The sequence below is a fragment of the Ovis canadensis genome, chromosome 3, assembly GCF_042477335.2.
Source record: "Ovis canadensis isolate MfBH-ARS-UI-01 breed Bighorn chromosome 3, ARS-UI_OviCan_v2, whole genome shotgun sequence".
Lineage (NCBI taxonomy): Eukaryota > Metazoa > Chordata > Mammalia > Artiodactyla > Bovidae > Ovis > Ovis canadensis.
In genome coordinates this window covers 19,770,652-19,797,268 of record NC_091247.1, presented here as the reverse complement: position 1 = coordinate 19,797,268, position 26,617 = coordinate 19,770,652, and the positions used below count along the sequence as shown (strand labels likewise).

The window sequence follows — 26,617 nt, the reverse complement described above, 5'->3', positions numbered from 1 at the left end:
TCAGTTTCTGTACTCAACGGAAAGCTTGATGGCAGTTTTCAGACTGGCCCGGGGAGCACGCTTTGAATTGTCCTGGCTTGAGTAGTGTTTCTGATTTTGAGCTGTGACCTTCCTGAGTCCTTCGCCCCCAAAGCCTGGACAGATGAGATTTCTTCTCTGCGTGTCACAGCTCACTGCGTCCTACGCTCTGCTGTCCACACTGGAGCTGTGTGCTCCTCCTCCTCAGTGCTAACGATCTCTGCCTTCTCTTCCAAGGTTCCTATTTTTATTGTTGGTGCTGTTCAGCTGCCCAGTCGTATCTGACTTTTGGCGACCCTGTGGACTGCAGCACACTAGGCTTCCCCATCCTTCACTGTCTCTCGGAGTTTACTCAAACACATGTCCATTGAGTCGGTGATGCCTCCAACCATCTCACTCTCTCTCGCCCCCTTGTAAGGAAATTTAAAGGAAAAGCCATAATCTCACAATCTCTTCACAAGTGTCATTACTCCTTCCATTAGAGGAATTCTTTCTGGGGGGCCACACTGAGTGGCCTGTGGCGTCTTAGTTCCCCAGCCAGGGATCGAACCTGCACTCCCTGTCTTGGAAGAGTGGAGTCTTAAACACTGGACCACCAGGGAATTCCCAGAGATTCTTGTCTTACAAATCACTTGTTTGTGCGTTTTAAATTGTCACTATGTGTAATTGTCTTGCTTTTCAGTTTGACATCCTTATTAAATACATTTGTCATGTTACTGTATGGTGTTTATATCTGTGTTAATGATTTATTTGATCCTGCAAGAAGTCTTTTCACTTTATCTTAGTTGTCATTGGAGTTTTAGAGTCCCATGTTACATGGGCTTTGGAATCAGTGCAGTGGTCACCTTGAGCAAATGGTCTCGCTTTCCCGAGCTACCTTCTCACCTGTGGAGGTAGTGCCTGAGCCTGGTACTTCGCCCTCTTCTTGCCTTTCACCTGTGATCGTCTTAATTTCTGCTGAACTAACTCCATCCCTGGCTTGACTTTCCTGCTTCCCTCTTGTTAGAAACTCCTCGTGTTCCCTGGGCTGTGTGAGGCTGTTTTCTCTTTTATAACTCGTTTCGGTTCCAACTGTCCCAACTTCGGTTTCTTGGTAGGTCAGCTTGTGTTGTTGTCCATGTTTGGTCAAGTGAGGTCCTGCTCATTGTGGGAAGCAGCCTGCTGCATCTGGCCTGGATTCTTCTGTGTAATTAGAGCCCAGCCTTTTCTGTGGTCTGTTTGGTAGGTGTGGTGTGTCTCCTTGTAAAGTGTTCACTTGAATATTCAGGGTTGAGCCAGGGAACCTGGGCTTAGGGGACGTCTTTGTTGGGAGCCTTCTTTCTGGTTGTAAGATGTCTCTTCAATCTCCAGACCTTCTTCTTTAACCCTGTCTAAAGGTCTCGGAGAAGTTCTGATGGTGCTGTTAGACTTGGGAAGTGCAGGTCAGTAGAGGTGGTTTCTTCCTGTGGTGAATTTCAGTGAGCAGTTGTCTCCGGGACAGGAAAAGTTTCCACATGAAAGAGTTTGTGGAGGCTACAAGTTATGAGAAAGTGTCTGATTCTTACCTGACTTTCATTTAGACGTACATTTCTTGCTTCCTCGAGCGAGTGACGGAGTGTGTGTGTGTATGTTTGTGTTTGTGTGTTTTGCTTCCTCGGCTCTGTGTGTGTTGTGTTGAAGCTTGTGTGTGTGTGTGTGTATGTTCTGGTGAAGGGTGTGTGTGTGTTTTCTGGGGAAGGTTGGTTCCAGCTCAGGACTCACTCCCCCTTTAGACTTGATGTGTACAACATGGCTTTGCTGGCAGAGCATTGAGCTCCTGCTCTCTGCCTATCAGCGAACTTCCTCTACCTCAGCGTTGTATTTCTGTTAACAGCATTGAAGAGCATCCCTTTGGCAAGCTTTTGTATTAACAGAAGAGCAGCACAAAAGTACTTTTTAAATCACAGAATTACATCACCATCCTTAACGTTTGGTGTACTTAATTAGGACTGTGAGCTTCCGTAGCGTCTCAGACAGTAAAGAAGCTGCCTGCCTTGCAGGAGACCTGGGTTTGATCCCTGGGTCGGGGGTCTGGTAATCCAAACGTGTGCTTTCTGTGGATTTTTCTGTTGTATTTTACAAATACATGTTTTAAATGAAGGTAACGCAAGTTGATATGTAAAGGTATTTAAAAACAAGAGCTCTTGACTGAAATTTTGCTCTTAAATTCTCTAGCTTGTAATGTTCTGAATGTTCTGCTCAGCACTCGTAACTCAGTACATATGAGCTTCACTTTTTGATCTGTAAATAAGGATGATAGCATCGGAGAGTCGTCACGTCTTCACCAAGATAGAGTACGCAGTAGTGTTTTGTAAATGACAAAGGACTGACTTTAGTTCTGCTTCGGTGCATCGTTCTGGAACAGGGCAGAGAGGATCGGAGCTGCCACGAGAGCCCCTGCGGAGTGGGGTTGGAGAGTGGGTTGCGTGTGTGGCAGAGACCTGAGCCCAGGGCTGAGCCAGCTGAGTGCCCTGGTTCTGTGCCGAAGCATAGTGGATTCGTTACTGTTGCTCCTGGGGTTAGGGGGAGTCATCGCTGGATGCCACAGGCTGTCCCTCACTCCATTCTCACTTTCTGAGAACGCTGATCCCTGGACTAAATTATCAACCACTCTCTGGGTGAATCATTTTGGTAAAGGCTGTCAGATTCTGTCTGGGTCTTTTCTAGTGTAGCTACAACGTAGCATTCCTCTTAAGCCATTTTATTTTCTATTAAGGTGTAAAGTTTAATTCAAACATGAGGAACTACTTTGCTATGACATTTTGTGGGAAATGCTTTACTTTAGTTCTTGGATTCCTGAATAACAGAAAGATAACCTTTCTTAACTTTCATAATACATAATAGTGCATCAAAGCTACCTTTTATTGGTGTGTCTGAAGCTTAAAACTTACCCCCTTAAAAATGGTGGCCCTTCTCTGTGGGAACCGCTCAACCACTTAGCTGATACAGCCTTAGCGTTTTGCAGATGGGGAAGCTGGTCTTTCTGATACTTCAGATGCCCCATCCAGGAGGGTCGGGGACCACAGCCCACAACCTGACTCCTGGGGTGCCTGGCCGCTGGTCTGGCTCTTCTGCTGTTTCTCATGTTCTGAGCATTTCACTCATTTCAAAATATAAAGCAAGTAGGAAGAGTATTTTTCTTTTCCCTTATGTTTACCTTTTTCATTGTGTTTATTTTTAGGAATGCTTCTTACTGCCAATGAAGCCCCCAAGATGGGCATCTATTACGTTCCGGTAAGTGATACAAAAAGGAGTTACGGTAAAAATAGAACAAGGAAAGACACTGTATTTTTAAACTGGCTGTGTCGAGGGACTTTGGGCCTGTGGCTGTCTAAATTAGACACAGTGGCTCATTTGTCAAATCACTGTGCTTCCTGGAGCCAATAAAGTAATAAATGCTTAACCATTCTTTTATGGGAAACTATTTAACATCCCATTAAAAATCGTCAGTAGAAATTTGTCTTTATTCTTCAGGTTTACATTTGTTCTTTGTTTCAGAATGTTTCAGAATCTTAAACTTCCAGCTGTTAGTGATCAAGAGACCTAATCCTCTAAAATAAAAGTCTAGGACTCTTTCAGTCATTGCATTGTCTTTTAAAAATGGGTTCTGTGTATAGGAAACCATCTTAGATTGCCACGATCCGTGATGGCATGTGGTTTGCTATTTTGTCCCTTTTTTTTCTCCTTCCTTAAAACATTCTTCATTACATATGCCAGACACTTCTCTCAGTTCATCCCTACCTATGCCTAAACAGAAAAGCCTGTACTGCAAAGTTGGCCTTCGATTCTGGTCAGCACACATCTCCTTTTCTGAGATCTGCGGAGAAGAACGTTGGGGTTGTAGAAGATCAGATGTTTGGGGGAGTAAACTCTCTGTGATCAATGTTAGCCTCCAGTTATGAAGATTCTTCATATTTATGATGGTTCTTTTGAAATAGTTCAAACATGTGTATGTCCCCCCTGCCCCCCCCCCCCAAAAAAAAAAGATATTCTGTTAATGTTGACTTTCTATGGCTTCAGGAACCTGATATGCTGTTGAAAGCACTTTGGAATGTTTCTTTTGGTTGATGGTGAAATGAAGGTCGTTCAAACAGCAGCTTTTCCATTTTCCTAAATTGTCGTTTGTTCCTTTTCTCCCCGGCCTCTCAGAGATACTGCCTCCGTTTTCCTGTTAGTTTATGTATCTTTGTCTTCATTCAATCAGTAACTGTTTATTGCTTGTTTCAGCTGTGTCAGGCCCAGTGCTGTAGGTTGACAGTGTAACAGTGGATAGGGTACTACCCATTTCTTTGAAGAGCTCATTATTAGGAAGTAAAACAAGAAAGTAGACAGTTTCCGGTCAGCTTGATGAACACTCTTAACTGAAGTAAGGAACCTGAACTGGAAACTAGTGGGAAGTATGGCAGATACTTGGAGAAACCTTCCAGAGAAATTGATTTCCGAGGAGCAACACGAAGGCTGGTTCTGTGTTCTAGATGAAGAGGGTGGGGTGCAGAATGGGAGAAGGGTCTTGGAACTAAAGGGAACATTATCTGCCGAGATCCAGAAGAAGGTAACACACATGGCTGGGCATTTGCCCTTGAGGGACAGGGTGGCTCTGGCTGAAGGCGTGCTCCGCCTTCCGTGATCCTGTGGTCTGGGTGTGGTGGTGCAGGTGGAAGAGTGATAGGATCAGACCTGCATTTCTGAAGGATTATTAACTTCTGGCTGCCACCAGGAGAATGGATTAGATCAGATCTAATCCAGAAGCAGCAAGAACAGGCTGTGGTGATCTGCAGGAGAGACATGGTCCCTCTGTTACCTTTGCCAGACCTCCCCTTTAGAAATTGGGGCTTGGGAGGTTCTAGGGTAGTTTCAGAGAAGTCTGATCTGGCAGGCAGTGATTCCAGGAGGTTATCTTTCTTGAATAGCCAGGCAGCATGTCCAGAGGTGTCCGCTGATAAAGACTTGTGTCTGTTACAAGAAGAGCCTTCCCTCAGTCCAGCACTGAGTCTTCTCACAGCGTCAGCCCATCTGGGCACCTCAGGAGAGGCAGACTAAATCAGCCTGCCCCTCCCTGAACTTCTCCTGGAAGAGGTCTCTCTCTGTCTTCCTCTCAAGAGGGCGTTCTGTGGTTTGATCTTCAGCATCTGCCTATAAGTTCTTGTTGTCTCATGTCAAAGAGCCCTTCCTCGTGTAAGAAGAGTGTAGAGTCCACCAGTGGGAGGGAGAATGAGCACTGAGTAGAGCCGGATCGGGGGTCTTCTCAGCTGATGAGGAGCCTCCGGCTGGACGCCCCTCGGTGTGGAGCTGGGTGGGGCGGTTCTGTTTTTGCAGGAAGGCCATTTCACCAGCTTGTGCAAAGATGGTGGCAGTGGAGGCAGAATTCGGACTGTTGACAACAGTTGTAAGATAGGCTTGGTCATTGCCTGGATGTAGGGAGGAAAGGAGAGGAAAGAACCGCAGGTGACAGCCGCTTTCTCCCTGGTGAATGTGTGGACACGGAAGTGACTGCTTGAATCCAGGAGGAGAAAGGGGATGATAGACTTAGAACTGGAGGAGACCCCCGTTCACTTCTACTTGTCTGGATCCATTTCTCAGGCTGGGTTTTTTTGTTCCAAGCACTGGGAGCTTCACACAAGAGGGGACCCGTTGCTGGCCAGGTGGTGAGAAGCAGCTTTTTCGATCAGTGTTAGCTTATCTTAGAAGATCTTCTTAGTTTCAACTCTGTAGTTCACATGTAACCAAGCGAAGTCAAAAAGCCACCCAGAGATTGCTCCCAGGTGGCTGCCCATGTGGACGGTCAGTGCAGAGTTGTTCTTGCTCAGCTGAACATTGTGCAGCAGCTTGTACCTAAGTGTTCCTCCCTAACCTATCTTTCTGCCCTGCTGCCTCGCACACTGTGAGGGTTTATGGTGCCACTTATCTTTACTTGGAACCTGTTCTCCGTGACACTCCAGAGCGAAAGAGCCCAGGGGTCTGAAAGCCTGCCATCTTTGCTAAGATTTTATCAAACTCACCAGGCTGACATTTTTCACAGAGATTTATTTGAGGCCTGTAGAACCAGAGAAGTGTGTGTTGAATATGCAATTCATGCCAAATATAGGCGGTTTAGACAACGATTTGTATTAACATCTTATAAAACTTTTTTCCCCCCTGCTTTGAGGCTGTGCTGAAAATGAAGACAACTTAATGTTCTTTCAGCTTGTTAATTTTTGCCTATCTACCCTATACCATCTTTCTTGAGTACTTGAAATCTTTTTAAAGTAAATGCACTTCCTGATTTATATAGTCTCTGCCACTTACTTATCCCAATAGCTAGGTAGTCTTTTATGACCAAATACGTTTTCTCCAGCTCTTTCCCCATTTTCTCAGTGTTCTCTTTTTCTGTCTCTGAGAGACCAGGATCTGTCCTTTTGTTTGTTTGCTTTTTAAATTCCAGGGCTTAATTCAGCTGCAGCTTTCAGGACTAATGCCAGAAACAGTTTTTCAAGTTTGGGTTCCTCTGAAATATAATTTAATCGTAGGTTAGTTCTTCCTAATTAACACCTTTGGCAACTGCATGGACTCCAGATGAAATCCAAGTCCCGTGGCACCCAGCCCAAGCCTGCTAGGGTGCCGAGTACTGTTCCTGTTGGAGATGCTTCTGGGCTCCAAGGCCCCGTGGGTCAATGAGCTCCGAGACCACACATGACCGACATGTGATAACTGGCACGCTTGAGAATGTGTATGGATGCGTAAGGGCTTCCCAGGTGGCGCGAGTGGTAAAGGACTCACCTGCCAGTGTAGGAGACGTAAGAGACACAGGTTCAATCCCTGGGTTGGGGAGATCCCTTGGAGGAAGGCATGGCAACCCACTCCAGTATTCTTGCCTGAAGAATCCCATGGACAGAGATGCCTGGAGGGCTACAGTCCATGGGGTCAAAAAGACTTGGACCCGACTGAAGTGACTTAGCACACGTACACACACACGTGAATGCATAAACTTGAGAAAAAGAATAATTACTTGTTTATTAAGAAGCTATTTGAATTAGAAAAATAAAAGTCAATTAATTGAGGATGTATGATTTTTTTTTTTAAACACTTAAATTTTTTGAATTTGGAAAGTACTCTTGGAACCAGAATACCTGCACATAGGGCAGAGTTAAACACATAAAGAGTTATATTTACTTACACCAGTGCTTATGTTTTTTTTTTTTTTAAGAAATAACACTGAAACTTATACAGCATAATGCATGAAATGTATAGAACTCTTTGCAAAGAGAGATGACTATATATATTAAGAAGCATAAAATCTCAAGGACGCTTGTTTCACTTAATTGTAACACCCAAGCACACATCCTCCCAGAGGCATTGCTGCTTGGGATGGGAGTGCTCAGTCATGTCCAACTCTGTGTGACCCCATGGACTGTAGCCCGCCAGACTTCTCTGTCATGGGGATTCTCCCGGCCGGAAAACGAGTGGATCACCATTTCTTTCTCCAGGGGATGGATCTTCATGACCCAGGGATTGAACCCGCGTCTCCTGTGTCTCCTGCATTGCAGGAGGATTCTTCACCCACTGAGCCACCAGGGAAGGCATTACTGCTTGGGATGTTTTGGCATGATTTTCCAGAAGGCTCAAGGGCATAGTTACATAGTGCTTCCTAGCAGTCCTTACCTTCACCTCATAAGATGATAACATATTTTTATCAGCTGTCCGTTTGGCAAATACATTGTTTTAGTTTAGCATTATATTTGACAGTACCTTTCAGAGTATTTTGTGTCTCCTTTTTATATAGATACTCTCTTCCTCGTTTTAAAGTTTGGGGCTAGGGACTTGGTCTTTTATAGCAGCACACTTCTAGGGGCAAGATGGTGAAAGTCTCTGGAAACAAGGCAGGTGGCAGAGAGAACTTTGGCCGACAGAAGGTTCTGCTTTTCGTACAGAGTCCGTTGTGCAGGCAGTCATGCTTTCTCCCGTAAAATAGACCTCGTCTGCAGATCACTTAGGCGGCGTTTAGCCCCCTCGGCCAGGCCGCGCTGGTGTCTGGAGGCCACATTCTCCTGGTTGTCGTCCCACTGCCCAGTTCGCCCTTCAGCCAGTCTGCTGTCGTTGCCTTTCCTGCTCTCGCGGCCTGGTGATTGAGCCTCGGCACTCTCCCTTTGGTGCTGGGGCTTAGTCCTTGTCTCTTTGTTCTCCCCTCGGAGCTCACCTGTCCCCCGGGCTCTGTAGGGACACCTGTGTGCTCTGGACTTCCCAACTTCTGTCTCCAGCCTTTCCTTCCCCTTGGAGCTGCAGAGTCACATACCCACCAGTCTGCTGGGCCGTGGAGGTGGAGACCTCTCCGCTAGACGTCTCATTGGTGCCCTCTAGTTACGTGTCCACAGCAGAATGCCTGGTCCCAGCTCCCCACCCGCCCCTCTTCTCACTTCATTGCTTACTCAGTTCCTCGGCCCAGAGCATAGGCACAACTGTGTTTCCTCGCCTGTCCTCTTCCTCTTCGCGTGTCCTTGTCCAGTCCATCCAAACCTCCGTCAACTCTTTTTCCAGTGTTGGCTCAAATCCAGCCATTTTCCAGTACTTCTGCTTCTGCCACTCATCTGGGTTACCTTAATGGCCTCTTATCAGATCCTTCCTCTTTCACTTTGTCTCTCTTGCATTCTGTTTTTCATACAACAGCCAGGTTAATTTAAAATATAAAAGTAAGACTTCCCTGGTGGTTCGATGGTGAAGATTCCACGCTTCCACTGCAGGGGGTGCAGGCTCCACACCTGGTCAGCGAATTCCATATGCAACCTAACATGGCCAAGAATAGTGATGATAAAATGTAAAAGCAACCAGTCAGAGTCTATCACTCTTCTCCTTGATAGCTTCCAAGGGCTTATTTTGCTCAGCATAACATCTTAGCTCCTATCATTAACTTAGAACGCCCTACAAAATGGAAAAGGCTAAAAGACCAGAGTCTCCATTTTCTCTCACCCATCAGAGAACAGGTCTCTGAAAACTGCTCATCCGTTTACAGAGATCGACAAGTGGTTAGAGCAAAAGACCAAATCCCTCGCCATTGCTGCCAGCAGCAGGAAATAACTTACAGGTCGTAAATTAGCCCCAAACGCAGAATTAGTAGAGAGGAAAATCAAAGTTGGAAAAACGGAGTCCATGCAGCTCTCATTTGGATTCATCTGTTGCCAAGGGAACAAGCTGTGCTTGGCCGTTTCTTCTTGGTGCTGAAGTCTCCCTGACACTTTCAGGTGAGTCCATTGTGTGTCTTGGGTCAAGATGGCAAAAACTGTTTAAGAATAATTTTCAGAAAAAAGGAAAGTCATGACTTTCACATAGATCTCAAATAAACATGTTAAAAATTTCATTTAACTTACTAAAGGAATCAGGCACATGTCATCAAAGGTGAAGTCTAAAATAGAGATTTACGTGGAGTAAGGTGATACTGAGTTGGGAATGTACAAATGAGTAGATTGGCTTTTCAAAGGTATGGAGGGCTGTCTGTCCAGGACAGAGTTCTTTCACGTGACTGTTAGCAATTAATCTTGCATTGCTGTCGGTTACTTACAGTTTACAGAGTTGTAAAATGTGTCCCATGGAATCAGAATCAGGTAATCTCGAAAGGCGTGCTCTTAGACCAGGAGTTTGGCAAACTAAACACCCAGCTAAATGCCCACTGCCTTGGAACAGTGCACCCATTCAATTATTGTGTGTTGTCTACAACAGCTTTCTGACCAAAAAGGTAGAGTTGAGTAGTTATGATAGAAAGACCCTGTGGTCTGCAAGCCCTAAAATCTTTAAGAAAAAGTTTGTGGACCCCCTACTCTTGATTATACATAACTTTCCACTGAAGCACAAAATCTTCCTTATATTTATTTACTTATTTATATATTTATATAAATAGAAAATGAATAAATATGTAATGAATGTGTATTTTTCTTTATTATGATATAAAAATCATGGACACAGAGATATTGTTTCTTTTTTTCCCAATTACATTCCCACCACCTAAAGCAGTGCCTTTTATGCTGTAGGCATTCGATTAATATGTGCTGAAAAATTAATAAAACATATATAAGATAATCAGATAACTGTAGTTTGAACAATCTTAGATAATGGTTGTATGTTTTGACAGTGGCTGGTTTGCAGTGATTTTTAGCTGTTCTTATACCAAATTTGAGTTTCAGTTCAGTTCAGTCGCTCACTTGTGTCCGACTCTTTGCGACACCATGAATCGCAGCACGCCAGGCCTCCCTGTCCATCACCAACTCCCGGAGTTCACTCAGACTCACGTCCATGGAGTCAGTGATGCCATCCAGCCATCTCATCCTCTGTCGTCCCCTTCTCCTCCTACCCCCAATCCCTCCCAGCATCAGAATCTTTTCCAGTGAGTCAACTCTTCGCATGAGGTGCCCAAAGTACTGGAGTTTCAGCTTCAGCATCATTCCTTCCAAAGAAATCCCAGGGCTGATCTCCTTCAGAATGGACTGGTTGGATCTCTTTGCAGTCCAAGGGACTCTCAAGAGTCTTCTCCAACACCACAGTTCAAAAGCATCAATTCTTCTGTGCTCAGCCTTCTTCATAGTCCAACTCTCAACATGACCACTGGAAAAACCATAGCCTTGACTAGACAGACCTTAGTCGGCAAAGTAATGTCTCTGCTTTTGAATATGCTGTCTTGGTTGATCATAACTTTTCTTCCAAGGAGTAAGCGTCTTTTAATTTCATGGCTGCAATCACCATCTGCAGTGATTTTAGAGCCCCCCAAAATAAAATCTGACACTGTTTCCAGTGTTTCCCCATCTGTTTCCCATGAAGTGATGGGACCAGATGCCATGATCTTAGTTTTCTGAATGTTGAGCCTTAAGCCAACTTTTTCACTCTCCACTTTCACTTTCATCAAGAGGCTTTTTAGTTCCTCTTCACTTTCTGCCATAAGGGTGGTGTCATCTGCATATCTGAGGTTATTTATATTTCTCCCGGCAATCTTGATTCCAGCTTGTGTTTCTTCCAGTCCAGCATTTCTCATGATGTACTCTGCATATAAGTGAAATAAGCAGGGTGACAATATACAGCCTTGATGTACTCCTTTTCCCATTTGGAACCAGTCTGTTGTTCCATGTCCAGTTCTAACTGTTGCTTCCTGACCTGCATACAGGTTTCTCAAGAGGCAGTTCAGGTGGTCTGGTATTCCCATCTCTTGAAGAATTTTCCACAGTTTATTGTGATCCACACAGTCAAAGGCTTTGGCATAGTCAGTAAAGCAGAAATAGATGTTTTTTCTGGAACTCTCTTGCTTTTTCCATGATCCAGTGGATGTTGGCAATTTGATCTCTGGTTCCTCTGCCTTTTCTAAAAGGAGCTTGAACATCAGGAAGTTCACGGTTCATGTATTGCTGAAGCCTGGCTTGGAGAATTTTGAGCATTACCTTTCTAGCGTGTGAATTGAGTGCAATTGTGCAGTAGTTTGAGCATTCTTTGGCATTGCCTTTCTTTGGGATTGGAATGAAAACTGACCTTTTCCAGTCCTGTGGCCACTGCTGAGTTTTCCACATTTGCTGGCATATGGAGTGCAGCACTTTCACTGCATCATCTTTCAGGATTTGAAATAGCTCAACTACAATTCCATCACCTCCACTAGCTTTGTTTGTAGTGATACTTTCTAAAGCCCACTTGACTTCACATTCCAGGATGTCTGGCTCTAGATGAGCGATCACACCATCGTGATTATCTGGGTCGTGAAGATCTTTTTTGTACAGTTCTGTGTATTCTTGCCACCTCTTCTTAATATCTTCTGCTTCTGTTAGGTCCTTACCATTTTTGTCCTTTACTGAGCCCATCTTTGCCTGAAATCTTCCCTTGGTATCTCTAATTTTCTTGAAGAGATCTCTAGTCTTTCCCATTCTGTTCTTTTCCTTTATTTCTTTGCATTGATCGCTGAAGAAGGCTTTCTTATCTCTTCTTGCTATTCTTTGGAACTCTGCATTTAGATGCTTATATCTTTCCTTTTCTCCTTTGTTTTTCGCCTCTCTTCTTTTCACAGCTATTTGTAAAGCCTCCCCAGACAACCATTTTGCTTTTTTGCATCTGCCTTTTTCTGCTACCATTAGTGAAGTTAAAAAGTTAAGAACATGACTCATAAGTGCTAGACTGTAATTTTTATACAGCAGGATAAGGATCAGTTCCTTTGCTCTGACAGTATGTTCTAATCAGAATGATCACAGAATCTTAGGGTCATGCAGTCCTTATGCATTTCTGAACTTCCCTGGTAGCTCAGATGGTAAAGCTTCTGCCTACAATGCAGGAGACCTGGATTCAATCCCTGGGCTGCAAAGATCTCCTGGAGAAGGAAATGGCAACCCACTCAGTATTCTTGCCTGGAAAATCCCATGAACGGAGGAACCTGGTAGGCCACAGTCCATGGGGTTGCAAAGAGTCTGACATGACTGAGTGACTTCACTTTCACTGTGAAGCATTATGTTTGTGAGGGCTGACAGATTTCTAAAAGAAATGCCTCATCCAGAAGATGTATTACTGGTGCTGTTGTGAGATAACCTCTTTCCTAAAAAAATATAGAAGGAGAATATGAAAGTAAGGACATTGAGCTTTTGTTGTACCTTTTTTGAAATGTGTGGGAATGTTGGCTTTGCATCTAGGATAGGATGGGCTTATGCATTATAATGATTGGAAATGCATCATTTTTCTTCCTGTGCTTTTAGCTGGAGCTACTGGAAGTGCTGTGCCTGCTGCTTTCTAAGATTTGGCTTTTAATATGGACCATTGATCCAGTTCGATTCAAAGCCAAGACTGACGGCTCTTAGGTTTACTAATCTGATACCAGAGATTCCTCAGATCTCTTTGACCCAGTAGTATACGCTGAAATGGCCCTGAATATGTTAGTGCTCACATGGAATCCTCAAAGTGATGGATCACATTTTTCTCTCAGTTGCTCATTTAAGCAGAGAGATATTAGACACAGTGACAGAAGTAGTTTTGTTCAAAGTTCCTGTTTTCTTCTTTTTTTTTAAATTGAGAAATTCCGATTTTCTAGTGCCATTTGCAGCATATTTTCTTGATTTAAGGAGGCAGTACCAGATGTATCTGGGGAACTTTCTAGCATCAGAGGACAGACAAGACAGAGCATGAACTGGACAGATAAATTGTGAAATGTTTTCCACAATAAAGGGTTTTGCCACAGGCTGCAAAGGAACAGGGGAAGCTTTTGAAGCACAGAACACTAGAGCAGGTCAAGAGCTTTGAGGTCATCTCGTCCACCACTTTCATTGATAGCTGAGAAATCGAGTCATTTGTTCAAGGTCAAATGACAAGCTAGTTCCGGAGCTGGATTGTGAAGGCATTTCATCATTCCGAGTTGATTATGGAAGGAATTTTAAAATTCATCTGACCTGAGTTTGAATTCCTGGATTGCCACTTACAAATTTGGTGACCCCGAGCAAGTTGCTTATCCTGACTGAGCCTCTGTTTCTTGAGCTACAAAGGAAGAATGATTTTGTGAGACAGCTGTGTGCAGTAGACACTTCGTCATTTATCATGGTGCTTGCTGCCTGACAGATGTTCAGCTGATTATTGCTGCTGTACGTTTCTGCGTTGAGTAAAATTTGATGGGTCCAGCGGCAAAGAGTATTTATATTTAACATTATATGAATGTGGGCTTTTATGTAGCTAGGAAGAATGTGATACTGAACAAAATAAAGATATACTGAAAAGGTTGTGACAAAATCACAGGTGTGAGTGAAGAAAGTGACATGAGAAATACGATTTGATACTGTTCAGTCTGTTACAGGTCATGTAAACTAGAGGTTGAGAGAGTACTACTGAACGCCATTGGTTTTGCTGTTAGTTATTGGCCGGATGGCATCACCGACTCGATGGATGTGAGTTTGAGTGAACTCCGGGAGTTGGTGATGGACAGGGAGGCCTGGCGTGCTGCGATTCATGGGGTCACAAAGAGTTGGACACAACTGAGCGACTGAACTGAACTGACTGAACTGATTGAAACAGAAAGCAGTGATGAAATCTGGTTGCTTAAATTAAAAATCAGTTTTAAAGCTGAAGTCCATTTCCCACATTCTGTTATCAAAAGCACACTATAGAAAATGGCCAATAAAGACAAGTAGAAAACTCACTCTTCCATTAACCAAAGTGAAAGTGAAAGTCGCTCAGTTGTGTCCAGCTCTTTGCGACCCCATGACCACATAGTTCATGGAATTCTCCAGGCCAGAATACTGGAGTGGGTAGCCTTTCCCTTCTCCAGGGGATCTTCCCAACCCAGGGATTGAACCCAGGTCTCCTACATTGCAGGTGGGTTCTTTACCAGCTGAGTCACAAGGAAAGCCCAAGAATACTGGCGTGGGTAGCCTATCCGTTCTCCAGCGAATCTTCCTGACCCAGGGATCGAACTGGGATCTCCTGCATTGCAGGTGGAGTCTTTGCCAACTGAGCTGCCAGAGAAGGGCAAACACATTTTACCATTTTGCTCTATTTTTTCCATTGTTTTTAATTGATATGATCTAATATCTTGCTTTTTTCTCACTTCCTATTTTCCCATGTTATTATAAACTCTTAGAGATCACTGTTATGTGGTTGAGATGAGGCATGCGATTTGAAAGGGACTGCTTGAGTGTTTTCTTCAAAAGATATTTGTTCCCAATACCTCTCATAGCATTGCCATACTGAGGATGATTCTGGTAATTTAAGATAAGTTTTCGGTGACAAGGCCCCTGGCTGTCGGTTGCCCTCTGTATCTGATGTTGGTCGACACCCGAGGCACATGTGCTCTTTTAGACTTACTGAAGGGCAGCCCGAAGGATTTTCAGGTTTGACTTTAATTGCTGCTGTTCTGTGCTCTGCTCAGTTGTGTCTAACTCTTTGTGACCCCGTGGACTGTAGCCCGCCAGTCAAGAAGTCTGGAGTAGGTTGCCGTTTCCTCCTCCAGGGAATCTTCCTGATCCAGGGATCAAAGCTGAGTCTTTTGGGTCTTCTGCATTGGCAGGCAGATTCTTTTGCACCATCTTGTTAATCTTAGCTGCTTGACTGTAGAACCTGGTCTCTATGTAAGAAGTTAAACCAATGAAATTACAGCTCAGAAGTATTAAATACAGTGGTCAGAGTAGAAGAAAGAGAAAGAAATTTTAAATATAGTTAGCAAGTTCAGAATGAGTGAGATAGGGCTTTGCAGTGGTATCTATGAAAAAGGGTTTGGGGGTTTTGTTCAGTTCTAAGTCAAAGGAATAAATTTAGCAGGATGTTGGCAGTGATTCCACATGTGAGTAGGGCTGGGGAAGGACAAGAGATACAGTGAAGGGCTGATCTTGGGGTTGTTAATATGCTTGTTCATTGAGAAGTAATTCACAGATAGAGGATTAGAGAAAGCTCAGAAAAAGAGTTCAGGAATTGTGTTATCAAAAAAAAAAAAAAAGGAATTGTGTTATCAGGCACCATCTAGAGAAGGAATGTTTATAGGATTTAGGAAAAGAATAAGTTCCTAAAAGAAAGGCACCCCATGGGAGGTAAAGAAAATGATGCACATTAGACTAAGGAAGAAAATTTTCATTATTGAGTGTGTGGAAAGAGCTATCAGAATACAGGAAGCAGTGGAAAAGGAAAGAGAAGACAAATATGAATGAAAAACCTGATTCATTTTAAATTGAGTTCAACTCTGAGTTCAGAGATGGGTATTTTTTAGATGTCTTGATTCATGATAATGTAGATGGAACATACATTTAATTTTGTTCTCTAAGAAAAGCATTTAAAAGATAAAGCCAATCCCATAGGAAAGATCTGCGGGATAAGACATCTTATGGAAGGTGATAGACCTAATTTTATGGAGAAAAATACGTGAGGCACTTATAGGCAGAACAGCAGGTTAGTGGCAGTTAATTACAAGCTCCATGTATTTTCATTACTTTTTCTAATTAACAGAAAAAGAGAGGGATGAAAAGCAGAGTGAGCTTATTTTCTAACTTACCCAACCTCACAGCAGATCTCTTGTAACTGAATTTTCTCTTATGCATGAAATTGCTTTATAAGGTGTCGTGTTCTATTTGTAATCTTTCAGTTATATGTTCAAAATTGTGAAATGGGAAGTAAGGCATGAGTGTCAGGTGGCTAATAAAGCATCTGTTCTAATACAAACAAGTTGTTTGTGTCTTTACAAGGGGGAAATGTGGACTTCCTATTTTAATCTAAACACTTTCAGGCAGTAACAGTATCTTTGGCATTTTTCTCAACAAAGGAAATCCTCTCCATTTCCCATCACATTTTATTGGGTCACCAGAATAGCAGACGCACAGAGAGCATTAATGTGTAACACTCAGGAAGTAATTTTCTGAACATCCTGTCACATTTTCAAAAGTTAATTTCAGTTCCGGCAAGGTAAAAATGAACGTAATTTCCATATGGAAATATTTGACGCACGTATAGCATTAACTTATTCTGTTAATATGTTTTTAGATGATACTTGTTTTTGCTAAAACGGTTGCACATCTGGCATGCCTGTGTGCTTGAAAGCTTCCTATTCAGATGCTGGTTTTTAGTTTTAAATCAAATATTGACCAAAGATCATGTCTTTCCAGCTCTGGTGATTCCTTCTGTCTTGGTGCTCACCAGGTTCATCTCTTTACCATTCTTGTTTCGGGCAAAAGAGAGATGGGAATCACTCTGGTACTCCAGGGGCCTGTTGGTATAGTCGCCTAGAAGGTGGTGGTAGAAGGTAGTGCTTACAGCCAGGGGTCAGTTTTTAGTTTCTGAGTTTGCCTGATGGTCTGAATCCTCTGGCACTTTCTTTGACTAATATGCGTATTACCTACTGTGGAGTTCTTGTGTTTTGTTTTTTCTTTTTTAAACTTAAAAATAGACAAGTTATACAAATAGGTAAGAAATTTGAGTTAAGTTCTTTTAAAAGCCCAGGCTAATTCAGAAAACAAAAAGAAAGTTCTAAGACTTGGACTTTCTTTTACTTTAATATGGTGTCCTCTCAAATTCCAGGCAAGTTCATCTTCCAGTGCACGTGTGCCTGGATGTCAGCACGCTCAGGGCATGACTTTTGTGTGTTTTACTTTCTGCTGTATCCCTGGTGACTAGAACCATGTCCAGTACTTCGTGGACCCTCAATGAACATGTGCTGATTTGAAGGAATGCGTATTTGACACTTCATTTACAAAATTTTATTATGTAAATATCTCAAATATGCATAAGAGTAAAGATGGATATAATGAACCTCCGTCTATCCGTCTCCTTGCTTCAGTGTCATCTGCTTTTCCCCCATGCCCTTTTGGGTGATGATTGTGGGATTGACTTGTGTTATTAGCAGTTTAAATTGCTCTAGAAGGTAGTTGTGAAAATTGTTGTTGTTGCTGTTCAGTCACTCAGTCGTGTCTTTGCGACCTCATGGGCTGCAGCACGCCAGGCTTCCTTGTCTTTCATTATCTTCTGGAGTTTGCTCAAACTCATGTGCATGAATCAGTGATGCCATCCAATCATCTCATCCTCTGCCACCCTCTTCTCCTGCTTCAGTCTTTCCCAGCAGCAGGGTCTTTTCCAGTGAGTAGGCTCTTCGCATCACATGGCCACAATTACTAAATGGAGGGAATTCCCTGGTGGTTCACTGCCAAGGGCCCAGGTTCATTCTTTGGTTGGGGAGCGAAGATCCCATGACTTCCCTGCATTGCACAGCAGATTCTTAACCACTGGACCACCAGGGAAGTCCCTGTACTGAATCCTGAAGGATGTGTAGGAATTAACCAGTGAAGAGGTAGAAAGAGAGAGCTTTCTGCACACAGGAATTGAAATTAGAGCCTCAGATCTGTTCAGTGCACTGGGAAGGAGCTTAGGTTTTCTAGGGATAGGGAGGGGCAAGAGATAAGTAAAACTGGAGAGATAAAAAGGCCTATATCCAAACCTTTTGTACAGTGTTTTTGGTTTTGGTTTAAAGTGGAGTGGCATGATTTTGATGGGTTTTATTCAGGGGTGTGAGATCAGATATGGGGATAAGATTATTCTGCCTGTAGGAAGGGGTGACTTTGAAGCAGGGGTTGTGCCTGTTAGTTGCTCAGTCCTGTCTAACTCTTTTTGACCCCATGGACTGCAGCCCTCCAGGGGATCTTCCTGACCCAGGGATCAAACCGGGTCTCCTGGATTGCAGGCAGATTCTTTACCGTCTGAGCCACCAGGGAAGCAGGAGTTAGGATTGTAATTGATCAGGAAAAGTTCTGTGAGCTCCCTCTGAGATACTGGCAATGGGTGGTGAAGGAAGACACAGAAGAGACAATAAGGAGGTAATACATCCTTAGGGCTTGGTGATCATTAGGTGGTTGTTCAGTAGCTAAGTCATCTCTGACTTTTTGCAACCTCATGAACTGCAGCGCGCTAGGCTTCCCTCTCTTTCACCGTCACCTGCAGTTTGCTCGGATTCATATCCATTGCGTCGGTGATGCCATCCAGCCATCTCATCCTCTGTTGCCCCCTTCTTCTCCTGCCCTCAATCTTTCCCAGCATCAAGGTCTTTTCCAATGAGTTAGTTCTTTGCATCAAGTGGCCAAAGTATTGGAGTTTCAGCTTCAGTCTTTCCAGTGAATATTCAGGGTTGATTTCCTTTAGGATTGACTGGTTTGATGTCCTTGCAGTCCAAGGGACTCTCAAGAGTATTCTCCAGTTAAAAAGCATCAATTCTTAGACACTCAGCCTTCATTATGGTCTAACTCTCACATCTGTTCATGGCTACTGGAAAAACCATAGCTTTAGGATTTACTGGTTGGATCTTCTTGCAGTTCAAGGGACTGTCAAGAGTCTTCTCCAGCACCACAATTCGAAAGCATCATTTCTATGGCACTCAGCCTTCTTAATCGTCCAACAACATCCGTACATGACTACTAGAAAAACCATAGCTTTGACTGTATGGATCTTTGTCAGCAAAGTGATATTTCTGCTTTTTAATACACTGGCTAGGCTTTTCATAGCTTTCCTTCCAAGGAGCAAGTGTCTTTTAATTTCATGGCTGCTGTCACTGTCCACGGTGATTTTAGGTCCAAGAAAATAAAAATTGCCACTGTTTCCATTGTTTCCTCATGTATTAGCCATGAAGTGATGGGACTGGATGCCCATGATCTTAGTTTTTTGAGTATTGAGTTTTAACCCAGCTTTTTGACTCTCCCTTTTCACCTTCATCAAGAAGGCTCTTTTTAGTACTCCTTTGGTTTCTGCCATTAGAGTGGCATCATCTGCATTTCTGAGATTGTGGTTGATATTTCTCAAAACGAAAGTTGTGAGTGAGTTAAGTTCTTGAATTTTCTGGAGAGAAAAAAAGAGCTTTTGTCTTTCATAAAGGTCTCTTCTCAGTCAATATCACAAATATACGAAGTTCACTAAGGGCCTCAATCCTGAATTATAGGCTGGACCCCTGCTTCTCTTTGTAAAGATCATCTGAAACAATTGATGTTTCAGTTTGATGTTGTATGGCTTGTTGATCAGTTGGTAACTCCATTTGTATGTGTGCCTCTCTGCCTTTGGGAACATTGTTTTACTTTAGGAAAGATGCTTTATTTTAAAAAAAATGAAATGTATGAACCGAAGAAGTCCTTCATAACTGCCACTCCCGCTAGCGTTGTTAACAAGATGGTGTACATTCTCTTTCCCTCCATGCCTATCCTGCAAACCCTGCCCACGCACTAGCGTGTGATATTGCAGAATTGGGATCTCATGATGCATACTGTTCTGAGAGAGATTTTTGTCCTGCAAAGGTATATCAACATTATTCTGATCAGATCAGATAAATGTAAAGTAAACCCATTCTTTTTAATAGTTCCACAATATTTCATTATATAGGTATGTCATAATTTATTTGCCTACTTTCCTATTAATGGGTATTCATCACTCATTTCTTTGAGTTTTCTAAACCAGTGCTGTTCAGAAAACTTTCTCTAATGGAAACGTTCCAAGATGTGCTCTGTCCAACATGGCAGCAAATAGCCATGTGTGATTGATTATTGAGCATTTGAAATGCGCTCAGTGTGCCTCGGTTCAGTTCAGTTCAGTCGCTCAGTTGTGTCCAACTGTTTGCGACCCCATGAATCGTAGCACACCAGGCCTCCCCGTCCATCACCAACTCCCGGAGTTCACCCAAACTCAAGTCCATTGAGTTGGTGATGCCATCTAGCCATCTCATCCTCTGTCATCCCCTTCTCCTGCCCCCAATCCCTCCCAGCATCAGAGTCTTTTCCAGTGAGTCAACTCTTCGCATGAGGTGGCCAGATTACTGGAGTTTCCTTCCAAAAAACACCCAGGACTGATCTCCGTTAGAATGGACTGGTTGGATCTCCTTGCAGTCCAAGGGACTCTCAAGAGTCTTCTCCAACACCACAGTTCAAAAGCATCAATTCTTAAGCGCTTAGCTTTCTTCACAGTCCAACTCTCACATCCATACATGACCACTGGAAAAACCATAGCCTTGACTGGACGGACCTTAGTCGGCAAAGTAATGTCTCTGCTTTTGAATATGTTATCTAGGCTGGTCATAACTTTTCTTCCAAGGAGTAAGTGTCTTTTAATTTCATGGCTGCAATCACCATCTGCAGTAATTTTGAAGCCCCCCAAAATAAAGTCTGACACTGTTTCCCCATCTATTTCCCATGAAGTGATGGGACCAGATGCCATGATCTTAGTTTTCTGAATGTTGAGCTTTAAGCCAACTTTTTCACTCTCCTCTTTCACTTTCATCAAGAGGCTTTTTAGTTCCTCTTCACTTTGTGCCATAAGGGTGGTGTCATCTGCATATCTGAGGTTATTGATATTTTCCTGGCAATCTTGATTCTAGCTTGTGCTTCATTCAGCCCAGCATTTCTCTTGATGTACTCTGCAGTTCCTAAGGAACTAAATTTTACATTGTATTCCATCTTGGTTAAGTCTGAGTAGCCACATGTAGCTAGTGGCTACTGTATTGGACAACACAGAGTCAAGTTAAGTCATTAAGCTGTTTGCTTGGATCATATTACTTGGACCTTCATAAATTACAGTTTAATGCTTCTTTGATGTTTAACAGTCATATGAAGTTTCTTTCGTAAACGTGTTTTAAAGAAATACTGTCCAGTCAAGAGTTCCTTAGAGAGAGATCTATGAAATGGTTCTCAAGTTTAGTTCTAAAAGAGAGCTTCTCTTCCCTTCTTTTATCAAGTAAATAGTGTCCCTCTACCTTATTATACGTCACTTTTTGCCTTGGTTACCATGGAGTCTGATTTTTGGAGTCCAGTTTTTGGTTCTGCTATAGGAGGTGATCTTTTCCCTTTCATCACTCCCCTCATCAAACGACATAGCTTTCCTTTCATTCTGAGTTTGAAGATGTCATTATATGTATGCTTTTCCTTGTAAAGCACTTCTCTTTTTGAAAATGATTAGATTTATGTCAGGTTTTTGAAATCTATCCTAAGACTTCACTAAGAAAAGATTAATACAACATACATACTGCATCCTTCCCACAACCTTGTACATACACACACATACCGTATATCCTAGTGAAAGAAGAAAGAAAGTGAAGTCCCTCAGTCGTGTCCGACTCTTTGCGACCCCATAGATGTAGCCTACCAGGCTCTTCCATCCATGGGATTTTCCAGGCAAGAGTACTGGAGTGGGTTGCCATTTCCTTCTCCAGAGGATCTTCCCGACCCAGGGATCGAACCCGGGTCTCCCACATTGTAGGCAGACGCTTTACCGTCTGAGCCACCAGGGAAGTCTGTATATCCTAGTAAGGCCATTATATTGTCATGTGTAGGAATCCTGTCTGTCATCATAGTGGGGAACACGCGTATTTAAAATCTGAAATAGACTTTTCACCTGGGTTGTAGAAAATTACTGAAGTGCATTATAGTTGATTACATATTATTCAATTATGACTTGAACTTGGGTTCTTTTACCCTCTTTTGCTCTGTCAGTATAATGCTCTACTTTGGCTTTCTTTGGGAATATATGGAAAATCTTTTGCTTGAATTTAAAGTGCATTCTTCAGGATTTCCTAGTTCCAAATGGTACCTTGTAGATAAATTTTTTTTTTTTTGGTATGTAGATAAATATTAACTGCTAAATGTTGGGGCAAAATATTTTTTGGACTCCCCTCCCTAAAAAAGAATAGCAGTGTTGAGGAGTGTAACCTTAATTTTAAAACATTTTACTCTTCCTATGTCTCTGCCAAGTTTCTTCAGGATACCCTTAGATTTTACATGGACTTTAGAATTAGAAGGCATCAGAATATGCTGAAAAATTTTTAATAAATTCCTTTGCCTGTAAGGAAGTAGGATAGAACCAGGAAACTGCTGATGTGGTAACCAGGATAGCACACTAAAACCATCTGTGTAACTCCTGGCAGGAATAAAATGACAAAACAAGATCTTGGAGAGTGGGTGTTACCAGGTGTGTGATCAAAAAGATAAATACATTCTCAAATGATTAAATTGGCCGAGTGCCTTTAGCACCCATGGGGCTGTTGCATGTATTCTTATGTGCAGACATAGCCGTCAAGGTTGAGCATTTTTAGCATAGTTAGGAAATTGGGACCGGAAAAGACTGGAAGCAGAAGATTTTAACATTGCTTGGAGTCTTTGGAGCTGTGGACTCTGGGTGTGAACTTGAGGAAACTGCGTGGAACATGATAAACATCCAGTGATACTTGCTGCAGAGCCACAGTCAGGCTCTCTAGGAGAGAATGAGGAGGAGACCCTGCGAGAGCACGTTTGCCCCATTTAACAGTGGACTTCGAAAAAGAAGGACCATGTTAAGATTCTTCCTTTTTTCTTGAGCTTTGAAGGAAGATGGAAGCTGAGGGCTTTTTCATACTATTTAATGACTATTTGTAATTTTTGGAAAAAGCAAAAATGAACAGTTTTTCATTCTAACTCAAATTAGAAATACTTAGGTTAAATATAGTACAGCTTTGAATACTTAAAAGAGAACTTGAAGACATTTGGTTTATGAAGGAATGTCATGGTTTTGAATAAGATTTTTGCTCTCTTGAATTGGCCATGGTTCACTTGAGAGTAATTCTTTTAAGCCCTTTTCCTCAATTTAGCAGGACTATTTGGTGTTCACTAAGCTTGCATGTTCTGAATATCATCAAGCTCAAAGTCAGTAGATCTCCAGTGGATATATGCATTTAGTTTTCAGTGCATATAAAAGTTATGTTTACATTATACTATATTGTGTGCAAGAGCATTCTGTCTAAAAAATATACATTTCTTAATTTTAAAATATTTTATTGCTAAAAAAGAGGGGGGCTTTCCTGGTGGCTCAGCGGTAAAGAATCCACCTGCCAATGCCAGAGATATGGTTTGATCCCAGAGTCAGGAAGAATCCCCTTGAGAAGGAAATGGCAACCCACTCCAATATTATTGCCCAGGAAATCCCGTGGACGGAGGAGCCTGGCAAGGCTACAGTCCATGAGATGCCAAGAAAGGAACTGAGCACACACACTCCTACTTAGTTGCTAAGTCGTGTCTGACTCTTTGTGACCACCACGGACTGTAGCCTTGCCAGGCTTCTCTGTTCGTGTAATTTCCCAGGCAAGAAAACTGGAGTGGGTTGTCATTTCCTTCTCCAGGGGATCTTCTTGATCCCAGGGATCAACAGCCTGCTAATCGGCATCTGACAACACAGGGTTGTCACACACCTTCAATTTCTGAAGAACATAGTATCAGCAAAGTGCAATAAAATGAGGTCTGTGCCTGTGTTGGAGAATTCCCAGATAGAGACATTGGGAAGGCTCTCTTTGGGGATCTTTAGTTTTCTATAGAGAATCCCCCAGTTTCTCACCAGGAGTGCTGGGGGTTTCAGCTGGCAGGGATGGAAGCCCAGCAGCACGCGTATGGCTCCTGGGTTGGAAACGGGGTGGAGGGCCACGTACTTTGATGTGTAGGCTGCCAGTTAGTTTGTCGATTCCAGCCTTACAGCTCAAGTCACCACTGCTGGGTATCCACGCACGTGGAGCAGCTTTCCTTCACTCTCTCCAGGGAACGGTCCTCTGGTTTCTTAAGGGGCTTCATCAACTCCGTCATCTCCCCTCTGTTCAGGCCTGTCTTCCCAGATACATGGAGCCTGGGAGTGCTGGGTCTCAAGGACTCTAAGGAATAAATCTAGTCTCCTCCTTGTTATTACCTCTGTAATTTATGCTGTGTTAAATCTGTTAACCACTGTATTTTCTTCTCTTGTTCTTTTTGTCCTTGCAGGTTATTATCTTTTATATTGATTTACTGTCATTTTAACTAGGCTTGGGAGGGAGAGGATATAATATATAGTTAGTGTGCCACTAAAATGTTTGTCAGCTGATGGTGGTAGGGTGGCATAAGTGATCCTACTGTTTCCTTTTCACCTGGCCTTATTTTATGATCGAGCTTCCCTGGTGGCCCAGGGGTAAAGAATCTACCTGCCAATGCAGGAGACGTGGGTTCAATCCTTGGGTGGGGAAAATGCCCTGGAGAAGGAAATGGCAACCCACTCCAGTATTCTTGCCTGAGAAATCCCATGGACAGAGGAGCCTGGCAGGCTATAGTCCATTGGGTTGTAGTCGGACACGACTTAGCAACTAAACAATTATTTTATTTTATTATCATTTTATTTCAGTGTCTAAACTACTTTTTAAAAACGGAATGAAAATTGAAACCATGGTGGATAATAATTTTTCTCCTTTTTAAAATAAATATTTTTAAATGTTAAAATTAAATCGCTCTTTTGCTAATCTGATTTTTAGGAATGAGAGAACAAAGCACTACAAGTCAGGTACCTTTAAATGACTCATAATTACTCACGCAAATGCATGTAAACTTGAATATGCAATTAGGCAGCTCATTATGTTGCAAATGCAATTACATGCTCAAATTCATGGTCACTCCCTTGGCTCACCCAGCTGTCTCTCTTGTCTTAGGCTTATTTATGATCGGTTATTAGTAATCCCCAGCTGTCAAAATTTGAAAATACATGCTGGTGCTAGTGGTGTCATTCAGCTTATAATGGAGGGAAAGTTTGAAAAGGAAGTTTGCCTTTGAGTTTATGTATGCAGGGTTGGTCGTCTTAGTTGGCAAAATCCCATTCCCCTTCTGAAGGTAGAGGCTTTCCATTTAGAAAAATTATCATCATTAATAGTGGTTAATGATATTTACAGTACAGTATACTCCATCATCTCTGATCTGCCCTTCTGAAGTCCAAAAAGCCCTTAGTTGTTTTTTTGTTTTGTTTTGTTTTATTATAACTTATTGGCGGCAAAATCAGAAATGCTTCATTAGGACTCAAATCTGACATGTAATGGCAAGACTCTTTATAGTCTGTTTATCCAGATCACTAGCATGAAGATGTATGGATTTTGCCTCAGAAAACTTTTAATATGTTTAGTTATGGACCACTGACCCAGACACCACTGAAGACTTTACGTAAAAGCAGTATACATACTGTTGTTACCTTTCGGAAAATGCCTAAGGTTCTGAGTTTCAGATGCTTTTTGGCCCCAGCAGTTTCTAATAAAGAATATTGGCCTTACAGTGAGAGTAACAGAGTCCACATTAGATATGGGTTAAAATTCTAGTTGGGGGAAACTTTAACTGGTAGATGTATTAGACCACTTGGGTATTTTACATACAGTTAATTTCCCATTTTGATTCAGGGTTACTGTGAAAAAAGAAGGAAGTTATTTATTATATGCTGATATAGTTCTACTAAATGGAGTAATTAAGAGTTTTCTTAGTTACTAAAGTTTTTTAAATTGTTTTTTAGATAATTAGTTTAAAACTCAAGATAACAATTTCATATTTAATTGCTATTCTATATTGTCAGTGACTTAGATTAATAGTATGAAATACTCTCAGTATTGTTCTAAGTAAATGGAAAAGACTGTCATCTATATTGAGTTAGTACAGTTGGTTCTTTGTCTCTAATAATGTCAATAATTGTTAATCACCCTCGATCTATTAAAACCATCCATCCAGTAATCCTCAATACTTAGTTCTGCCTTAACCCAGCTTTAGGTGTGGTACATTGGTTTTTAAAAAGAAGAAGCGAAGGGATACCGTTTTCTGTCAACTCTCTGAGCATTTGAATATTGTCTTTCCTCCCCACTCTTCATCATTTTTGTCCATTACCAGAATATACGAGAATTTTGAGGTTTTAAACTAGGCATATATGCTTAACCTCTTACAGGTAGCTTGTAATCATGCAGACAAATAATCTTGGGCATGTGGCATGTATTTTCATGTACCTTCAAATTGGTTCTTTTCCCCAAATGGATTAGAGCAAGCAGATACTTGGCTGCATTTGAGTCAAGGGCGTCCCATAGCACACCAATAAAGAGTCTCTCTTTTGGAGGACAGGTATTTCTGTTTAAATTGGTTGTCATTAAAATTGCTGAGAAACACCTCAGTATCCTTTATAGCAGTTTGTTGAGTCAGTTTCCAATTCTGTACTTTTACTAACCTGTACTTTAGAAAACTCTTTATGAATAAACAGTGGAATATCATAGATCACTGAAGTTTAAAATAGAAGAATCTTCACCAGGTTTCTGAAACAAAACTCTTAGTTGCGTAAAAATGTAGATCATCAAAGAATAATCCGTTTTGACTGCAGCAGAGAATATAAC

The 26,617-nt window shown here is 42.2% G+C and overlaps 1 protein-coding gene across 1 annotated transcript in view; it reads left to right on the top strand.

The window, feature by feature from the left end:
• The window catches only part of NOL10 (nucleolar protein 10), a 94,617-nt gene that overhangs the window by 27,535 nt on the left and 40,465 nt on the right, over window positions 1-26,617 (top strand). Inside the window, exon 13 of the mRNA XM_069582596.1 lies at window positions 3,218-3,270. Within this exon, the coding sequence (XP_069438697.1) occupies window positions 3,218-3,270 (53 nt within the window). The remainder of the gene's footprint in view (window positions 1-3,217; window positions 3,271-26,617) is intronic.